Source organism: Megalops cyprinoides, chromosome 13, assembly GCF_013368585.1.
Source record: "Megalops cyprinoides isolate fMegCyp1 chromosome 13, fMegCyp1.pri, whole genome shotgun sequence".
Lineage (NCBI taxonomy): Eukaryota > Metazoa > Chordata > Actinopteri > Elopiformes > Megalopidae > Megalops > Megalops cyprinoides.
Genome location: NC_050595.1, coordinates 18,189,148 through 18,199,157, shown reverse-complemented (window position 1 = coordinate 18,199,157; position 10,010 = coordinate 18,189,148). Strand labels below are relative to the sequence as shown.

General features: G+C 45.2%; 1 protein-coding gene across 1 annotated transcript; it reads left to right on the top strand.

The window, feature by feature from the left end:
- Positions 1-2,877: 2,877 nt before the first annotated feature.
- Positions 2,878-10,006, top strand: LOC118788092 (lactase-like protein). Its single transcript, XM_036543959.1, has 13 exons — positions 2,878-3,004; positions 3,815-3,975; positions 4,405-4,492; positions 4,609-4,718; positions 4,847-4,975; positions 5,198-5,293; positions 5,652-5,706; positions 6,005-6,170; positions 6,689-6,959; positions 7,127-7,253; positions 7,854-8,053; positions 8,476-8,539; positions 9,425-10,006. Exons 1-13 carry the CDS (start codon positions 2,878-2,880, stop codon positions 9,496-9,498), a joined length of 1,668 nt encoding a protein of 555 aa, XP_036399852.1. The 3' UTR covers positions 9,499-10,006.
- Positions 10,007-10,010: the final 4 nt, after the last annotated feature.

Sequence of the window (10,010 nt, the reverse complement as noted above, 5' to 3'; positions counted from 1 at the left end):
TCTTGTTGGTGATACTGCCATTATTTCTGAGAGATTTTTGATCCCATACTTTCCAAATTGAAAATGTAGGTAATTGCGGTGATATTTTATTTATTTTACAGCTCAGCTCTTTAATTGGAGGGTCTATAAAAGAAACATAGGCGTTGTTAAATATATGTGTAAAATTACAAATAAATGTTCCCTTATTCACTTCAAGGAGTTTGTTTCTTGTATATAAATTCTGAAAATATACACACAACTGTCTTGTAGGTTACGATACGCTGCCATTGCAAAGCTGGCCCTGCTGTACTTAAGCTACGGTCCTCAACATCTTGTTTTTTTTTTTAATGGCCCACTTATTAATCTAATTGAGCATATCTGCCTCACTGTGTTAGGCATTCAAATGAACTGTTAGATAGTGACTCTCCGCAATCTTTCCCTTTCTCAGCTGTTCTACTACTGATTTCACACTACAGTAAGGGTGGCAAGAGGACATTAATATATATCACGATCAGATGCAAAGCTCGAACAAAGTTAGGCATTTTACTGTACAGAAGAATCTTTATGTTATATGTCATGATTTTTGCCATTTTGTACTTATTCAGGTGTCAGTCAGTGTTCAAAAGAAGTGACTGTTTTAACTGGGTGCCTAGGCATGCATAAAAGGTGGACCAGTCATTAAATGAGCACACACTATAAGAATAAATTCACTGCTTCATTTATAACCAGTGCTGACAGCTATGACACCATTCACTTTTATTATATTTAACAACACTCTCATTTTTTTTAAAGTTAGTTCTGTTTTGCTGAGTCCCATAGTAGACACACAGCTGCAGTCATTGTTTCATTAACCACAATGACCACTAAAAGCTCAATAACAGCACATATTAAGTACTGTGTAAATAAATTGTGATGCTACTCCAAATTAAACTGATCTGCCGAGGAGGACATGTTAACAGTACGTGAGGTTCGGGCTGTTCCCTCATACCTGACTGCAATAACTGCTCTGGTGTGCAGAATGAGGAATCTCGGTGATTTCCATTTGCTGTTGTTGTGACAGCAGACACGTGGCGCGGCATCATCACCAAAATCAGCTTTGCTTACTGTGTCAAACGGCCGTTTCTAAGAGATCTGTGTACCCAAGCGAATTGCGTTCTCAGTTCGCTGAGCTTCAATGGGGGCAGAGCGGGGTTTGCGTTGGGGTCACGCGACCTCCCTCAATAGAGCGCGGCGTGCTGGACGTTTCCCCAATGTTCTGCGGCACTGGTGCGGTTGTTTTGGAACGGCACAGGTGTTTTCAGCAGCCAGGGGGTCACTTTCTTGTGCTTTCGGGCAGTTTCTGCTCTGGACAAATGCAGAAGGAGCAACAGGTATGAGACAGAGAGGGAGGAGAGAAGAGAGGAGGGAAAGATTGCTGTTGCTACTGCAATCTGGTGCAGGGATTCTTTAGGTCATCTGGGACAATATTTTTTTTTAATTATCAGCTACTCAAGGGTTTTGTCACTCAGGAGCTTCTTAAATCTGCGAAGAGAGCATCTTTGCATACATGCGCTTTGAGATGTCGTTCATTCTGAATGTGCTGGATAGACTCGCCTATTTCCTTTCTCTGCTTGCTTTTTGTGTTGGCGTTTCCTTCAGCTGGTTAAAATGAGATGAAGCTGTTGCTTTTCGCCTGAAGCCAGGAAATCTGTGCTGAATTTAGCTAGTATGTTTAATTTTTTAACGGATTGCCTCTGAAAAAAGCTCAACATGTGGTGCATTATGATGTTTTGTTTTCCATTCCTCCAGACTGGGACATTGACTTCTCTCAGTGTAAGTTGCTGAATTGTTCATTACTGGCAAGGCATTTAAGGAAAAAAACAATTTATACTTTGCTTCTTAATCTTCTCGTTAAAACTTAGTACTGAATCCTTTATGTGCCATAGCAAACCAGATTTTTGTAACATCAAGTGAGTTTAATTGGGAAAATAGATTTTTGTTTATTTTACTTTTTTTAAATGAATGTTCAAAAATACTTGGAAATACATGTTCCTGTGCTATGTACATACACTAATGAAGACAGAGAATTCATGGCAGAGAAATGTCACAAATTGCTCTCAGGAAAGACACTAAAGAGAGAGTGCACTTTGAGCTGTGGGTAATTTGGTGAATTGGACAAACACCACGGCTGTGCAGGGTAGAACGAACCATTTATGTTTAGTGACAAAGCTGACATTACACTGACAGCTGATAAGAGCCAGTGAGGCCTTCTCCCCAGAGCTGTTCAGAGTTACCTGTCAGTGACCTATAGAGGCATCTAACCCACAGAATCCTTCTCCATCTGCCAGCCCGTTCTAGACACACACCTGCTCTGATTTCACCTTGCTTCCAAGAATCTAAATCTCTTCTCCACTTAGCACTCAGAATATGATCACTCAAACCATAACTATAGCGTAGGACAGTATACAATACAACCTCATCTTGACGTATAGCCCCTATGGATCATTGTTGGGCACTATGAAAGTTTTCTGTAGTGTGGTACCATAAATGACAAATTTTGGGGTTATTGTTTGGCATCATATACACGCCATGATTTAAGATAATTTTGCTTTTTATGTAATTGTTAGGCTCTATACTTAAGTTAGATGTAAGTATGTCTTTGTGCCTAATTGGTAGATAAAGGTCTTTTTACTGTTTTGTACCTTCATTTTAACATTGTTTGTGCGCTTGCATCATTGCTGATTTAGTACTATTGGGATATACACGTCATGTGTCATGCTGGATACAAGCGGCTGCTGATTCAGCATTAACGGCAGCAGGTCCAGCGTCAGGGACGGGCGGTGAAGGCAGTGTCTTCTCCCCCTGCTGCAGGAGTGACCGTCAGGAGAGCGAGAGAACGCCACGGGCCTGGAGAATACCATGCTTCCACGCTGTGCGCTGTGGTCCGGCCATGTGCTTGTGCTGGTGCTGTGTCTGTCTGCGGCTGAGGACTTCGACTGGACAGAGAACCACCGCCGCTCCTTCTATTATGGGACTTTTCCAGCTGGTACGCCGTGCTCCCCGGCCCGGCCGCAGCGCCACTCCCGGCGACAGCGGATCCAGCATCCGCTCCGTTGTGCATGTCATTTGGCCCGGCTGCCGCAATGAGCCTCCTTAGCAGGAGGGGGCGCCCCTGGTCCTAGAGGACTGCAGGGTCTGTGGGCATTCAGTAGGTGTGCCGTGCAGCTTCATATTAAAGAGCAAACTCTGTGTAATTTTAATGCCCATAAGTACAATTAATTGTCTTCCTTTGCTTTAATAAAAAGCAAAGGAGATAATTAGAAATCACTTCATCGTTTCATAACCGTCTCTCGGCTATCCAATCCTCATACACTGTCCAGACCGCATTGCTCCATTTCTCTGCTGTGACAGCGGTTCCTTTTTGCTTTTCAATGCACATGCTATTACCTCCAAAATGGTAAGTTAAAGAACACATTCCGTTTTAGAAGTTACGCTATAATTCATGACTGATGATGTAAGTGTGGAGCCCAAGGGGCCTAAAGTCACGTTAACTCTGTGGTATAACACCTTAATCATGCCGCTTTGTCAATTTCAACACAATTTAAAACATCAATGCTGTGAATAATGCCGGGTGTGATTTGATTTTCACCATATGATATTAGCCGCTCCCTCAGGGCAAGTTTACACTGACTTACATGGTCAGTGAAATAAAATTTCACCAAAATGTCATCCTCTGCATTGCAGCATTACCAGACACTGAGACTTTATTGTTTGCATGGGTTTAACGGAGGAGGTGTCTCACACTGTACCCCCCCCCCCCCCCCCACCGTGTTTGCCCTCCACTCTGACTGGACAGGATTTTCGTGGGGAGCAGGCAGTTCAGCCTATCAGACGGAGGGAGCCTGGGACAAAGATGGCAAAGGAATGAGCATCTGGGACGCGTTTTCCCATAAGAAGGGAAAAATAGCCCTCAACGACACCGGGGATTTCTCCTGCGAGGGATACTACAAAGTCAAGGTGACCGATGTGAAAGGGCAAGGGCAAGGGCCCCCTACTTTGGTGGATCTCCTTGTTAGTGTTGTTGGAAGCAAGGATACTTCAGTTATTTTGGGGGAGTCACTCTATGAGTGACAGAGAGGGTAGGGGGTGCTGCTGTTTGTAGAGATGCTTAGCTGGGGTCAAAAATGATGTGGGGATAGTTAGACTGCATACAGCCAAAGGCTCAAGAAATTAAGTAAAAGCAGCAAATGTTCCAATCAGGTACTGAGAAGAGCAGTCATACCATCCCCTTAATGCCCCACAACGCACAGAGATGAACTGTGCGAGTGTTAGCACTAAATTATTATTATGATTGAGCAATAACAGACAGTCACTTGCACCCAGCCCCAGCTGTTTCATAGTATTAAATCCTTCCGTGTCCCACCTCTGCTCCATCTCCCTGTCCAGGAAGATGTCTCCCTCATGAAAGCGCTGAAGCTGAACCACTACGCCTTCTCCATCTCCTGGCCAAGGATCATCCCCACTGGGAGGAAATGTAAGAGAATATGAAGCCTCCAACTGAAACCTCCACATCCCACAGTATGATCTCATCATATGATGTGTTATGGTGTCATGGCTGATGGAGGTTCCTTTACGTCTGTTTACCTGCAGTGGACCACGTTAATGAGAGAGGGATTAAGTACTATGATGACCTTATCGATCTTCTTCTGGAGAATAACATCACCCCCATCGTCACCTTGTATCACTGGGACCTGCCGCAGGTAAGCGCTTGCTGTAGAGTGCAGGTGGGTACTTCCTGTGCTTGAATGAGCACATTCTTCCTCTCACTGCTGTTACATTCAAAGCAATTCCTTTGTTTTTTCCTTCCCTTCTTCCTGAACCTGCACAGTTCCTGCAGGAGAAGTATGGTGGCTGGCAGAACCAAAGCATGGTGAACTACTTTGACGACTTTGCCAACTTGTGCTTTGAGAGATTCGGAAACCGAGTGAAGCACTGGGTCACCTTCAACAACCCATGGGTAAGTGGAATGATGGCAAACAGATGGTAGATAAAGCACAGGTATAGTGTTTTAAGAGCTGGATGTTAACCACGAAGGTTAGGCACTCCCAGGTGAGGCACTTCTGCTGTGTACTTGACCTGAATTGCCTGATTCAATATCAAGTTGTTTGAATCAGTGAGCTCTGTAAGTCTGTTACCGGCTAAGTGACTGAACCATGTGATGTACACCATGTGTCCGCAGTCTATCGCGGTGGAGGGCTATGAGACCGGGGAGCACGCTCCTGGCCTGCGGCTGAGAGGCACTGGAGCTTACAGAGCAGCCCACAACATCCTGAAGGTGAGCCGAGCCCCAGGAGGCCGCAGATGCCTGCATGGTCCCTGTATGACACCGTATGGGATGCCAACGTTCCCCACGGGTGGTCTATGGACGCCCAACGGACTTCGCACTGACGTGTAGTGTAGTGATGGTGCCTGTCGAGCTTGTTCACAACTCTAAGAAGAGAGCTGTTGACAGCCTCATTGAGCATCCTGGCCTTCAGGCAACGTGTATGTTTAAAGTAAAGGGCAAGCATGGGAGTGTCAGCTCTGCTAATTAAGCTCTTTGCTTCCCTGTAAATCCCTGTTCATCTCAGTGCCATTGGCATTCTTCAGAGTAATGTCAATCATCAGGTAACATCATGTCCTCTCCCCCTCAGGCTCATGCAAAGGTCTGGCACACATATGATGCTCAGTGGCGGAACAAGCAGAAAGGTAATGGAAGTCAGGGTGTCTGTGCCACTGTCATTTCATGCAGCGATGAAGATCAATTAGGCTGAAAAATTTACGCTGGCACTGGCAACATTTGGCTGTTGGTGGATCAACTAATTATAGATTTCTTTATTTGAAACTAGATTATTCATTTTCCAGTGGTGTGAGGACAGTTTCTTTAATGCCAAGCCTTAAAAGAACAATTTATACACACCAGTCTATAATAGTAAAAAAGGATTCAAACCCTTGTCCCATCTCTGTGATGGTGGCTTGACTGACTGAATGTTGTCTCTTTCCACAGGCATGGTGGGAATCTCTCTGTCAGGAGTCTGGGGGGAGCCAGTGGACTCCACTAACCCGAGGGACATCGAGGCAGCGGAGAGATTCTTTCAGTTCTTCATGGGCTGGTTTGCCACGCCCCTCTTCCACGGAGACTACCCTCCAGCAATGAAAGAATACATTGGCAAGTGACACCAAGTCTGTTCCAGACACACATGTCCCTCCCTGCTTTGACAGATGATTACCCAAGACTGCATAACCACACTGCAACAGATTTAAAAACAAGAACTATGGCTCCTGAGGGGGGTCATCATTATGGATAACTATGACTAGCAGGAGTTGTCATGAGTCGTGACTTCAGTGAGTGGTAAAATTGGAATTTCAGAACTGGGTGGAAAAGTAGTGAAAATATTTCACAAAAACAGGCTAGCAGTTAGGTGCTGAATGACAGAGGGAGGGGTGGTGGGGGGGAGTTAGGAGATGTACAGTAACAAAATGGGTGGGGGTGGAGGGCTGGTATTAGGATGTGGTGATTGATAGACAGTGAGGTCAGGATATTAGGGTATGACCTGTGCTTCAGTTTGGAGGTATACAGTAACAACAATGTGGTTTAGAATAGGAGCAAAGTTAGGATGTGCTGATTGGCAGAGGGTGTGGGGGGGTGGAGTCTCACGGTGTGACTCGTGCTTCCTGTGTGTCCAGGGAGGAAGAGCGCCCTGCAGGGTCTCGGGAGCTCGCGGCTGCCAGCTTTCTCTCCCCAGGAGAAGAGCTACATCAAGGGCACCTGCGACTTCCTGGGCGTCGGCCACTTCACCAGCCGCTATATCACACAGAAGAACTTCCCTCCCATGCGTGGGGGCAGCTACTTCACCGACCGTGACCTGGCCGAGCTGGTGGACCCGCTGTGGCCCGACCCTGGATCCGAATGGCTGTACTCAGTGCCCTGGGGGTTCCGCCGCCTGCTCAACTTCATCAGGGTATGTGACACACCCCCTAACGCCACCCTGTCGTAGGGTGGGGGGCAGGAAAAACAAGTTGCACTCATTTCTTTGGACTTCCTATTGGCTGGCTGTTCCTCAAGTGGCTGGATCCGCATTGTTGCAGACATGCTCCCAGCGTCACCTGCCCCTTCTCTCTCATTTAGACCCAGTATGGAAACCCAATGATCTACGTGACGGAGAACGGGGTGTCGGAGAAGATGCCGTGCACGCAGCTCTGTGATGAGTGGAGAATAGAGTACTTTAAGGAATACATAAACGAGCTGCTGAAAGGTGGGAGTCCTAGCTTTTGGTGCTGTGTCACATTACCTAATATTACCTTCACGTGCAGAATAAAAGACATCAGTTATCAGAATCAAACACATCAGTTAATGTTACGGTGTCATGGCCTGATGGCCACAGTAAAAATGTTTTCAAAATTATCTAAATCATTCACACTGAAATCTTTTTACTACCCATCCATGTATTCATTTTTACGTGAAATCTGTTTTATTTTACACTTGACATGAAGGGAAGATGAAGGCATGATTATTTTGCCAGACACACATACACTGTAGCACACTGCAGGAGCCGCACACAAAGCTCTGAATGCCTCCTTGAAAGATGCTCTTCATCTCAAGGGGCCTCCTGTTTAAATTAAAAAATGATGCTCCAAGGGCCACAGATTGGCCAGTCACGTACTGTACAGACACTGAATTACCATCTGTGCATGTCTGTTTTCATTAATGATTCCATAGCATTGGAATCAGGTTTTTCCCACTATCTTTTTTTTTTTCTTAATTGCTATTTTTAAACACGCAAGAATCCACACACGCACGCACATGTGTAGTGGAATGTGATCGCACTCTCAAGGCCAGTCGTCTCTTCACACAGCTGTTCACGATGGTGTGAATGTGAAGGGGTACACGGCCTGGTCTCTGCTCGACAAGTTCGAGTGGGACGAGGGCTACTCCGAGAGGTTCGGGCTGTACTACGTCGACTTCAAGAGCAGGAACAAGGCAAGGTACCCGAAGGCCTCCGTCCAGTTCTACAAACGCATCATCGCTGCCAACGGCTTCCCCAGCCAGAGAGAGGTAAGAAAACACAATGGCATCCATTCAGGCCACATTTTAAACTCCTGAACCACCACTGAACATCTTCAGTATCCACTGGAAAAAAAAGAAAATATTCTCCTGTTCAGGCTATTACAATTTTAGGATCTAAAATTTTAGGATGCCCAGTAAGTTCTATAAGAAAAAAAATCTGAAATGCAGCCAGCAGGTCCCAAGCAAAAAAGTTTTTTAGCAAGCAGACAATACAAGCAATTTAAAGACAACTCCACGTTCCATGTTTGTATCTGAGGAATTCGTATGATAGAATATTCGTGCTTTCCAGTACTTTGAGAACGTTTTTATCTTTGAATGAAAATGTGAATGGAATGAATGTGTTCATGAGTGTGTTCACCGTTGGGTTTGTGTCATTGCTGCTCTCTGATGTCTCTGGCTGGTCACCACAGGTGGACAGCTGGAAGAGGAAGGCAACGGAGACCTGCTCCGCCAGCAACCAGCGTCTGGCTGCAGGTCAGTCCGGCCCCACATGCCCCCCTACACCTCTTATTCTGCAGCACACACTGGAGATACTACCTACAAATAATAATGCAATAAATATTTACTTTAAAATGACATTTGCAACCCTGAAAACTAACACGGCTCAGGGTTGCACACATATTAATATATTAAGCCCACCACAACTTGTAATCAAGGTATTCCTCATTTTAAGCGGTAAAAGGTTTAAACAGTAAACCACACTGTAGTGTCCAATGTTTATTAGGCAATAACAATATGATAAGAATCCTCAAAGGTTACATAAGAAACTCCATAGAAATCTTTCTCATACAAGCCCAAGAACTGCAGTCTTTCTCCATCTCCCTGGAAACAGCCACCTAGCTGTGCATGCTGGGGACTGGAGGCAAAGAGGAGCAATGTTGAAAGAAACCATCTATTTCCTGTAAAATCATAGGAGGTTCATACACCTGTAAAAATCTGAACGGTAAAATGGTCCAGGACAGCCATCTTTGAGGGCCCACATTCAGACTGTCAAAACACTGACGTCTTGGAAGGAGTCTAAAATCAAGCCCCCACTCACCTCTAACTCAATAGAAATGGGAAATTCAATATTCAGACACAAGAGACCTTAAAGAAGAAATCAAAGGACCTTCTGTTCCTCAGAGACAGTACTAAGCTTGTCATTGGAAAAACCCACAGCACAGCAAGGAAATGAAATATACATTTGTTTAGCAGTTTACACACATTTGACATGCATACATACATATATGTTTCATTTGCATTTGTTTTGCTGTCACTTTAACTCTGAACACAGCCTGTATGGAAGGGGTGGGAGTGCTGAATTCCAGCAGATTACAGCCTTCAGTCTCTGACAGGAGTTTTCTCTGCGTTTCCCTCCAGCCAGAGGAAAATCCTGGGAAAGTAAGGGACATGCGGAAATTCCTAAGGCTTGGCCGAAGCATGACGAGGTTTAGAATCTGGGCGATTAAATGACTGCCTGCTGTGTTTGTTTTGGCTTGGTGAGTTTCTTCTGCACGTAACATAAGCTAAACATTAACAAAGCTGTAAACATGCTTGGGGCACACAGCTCACTGGTTACCGCGATCTGTGCAGGTATCAGCCTGATATGAAGAGAGACGTGGCATTAAAATGTGACTGTACCAAACCCTCAACTTCGCTGGCTCTGATTATTTATTTATGTAGAACACAGAGCAGCTACGTCCCCAAATGGCGGCGTGGCATTTATAGCTGCAACCTTGTTTTGTTTTCCTTGGTGGCAGTGGGGTGGGAGGGGGGGTCAGAATGCATTTCAGGAAACCATTCAATGAAGTGGTGAAACTGATCTCTGCTCAAAATGAACACTGCACTCTTTGAGGAACTTCTAAATCAATCATCTCTACTTAGGAGAAAAAAAAAAGGCAACATGCTTATTCCATTCCCTGGCACGGCCTATTACTGAAGTCTTTGCCAAATCCCATGTTGAGCG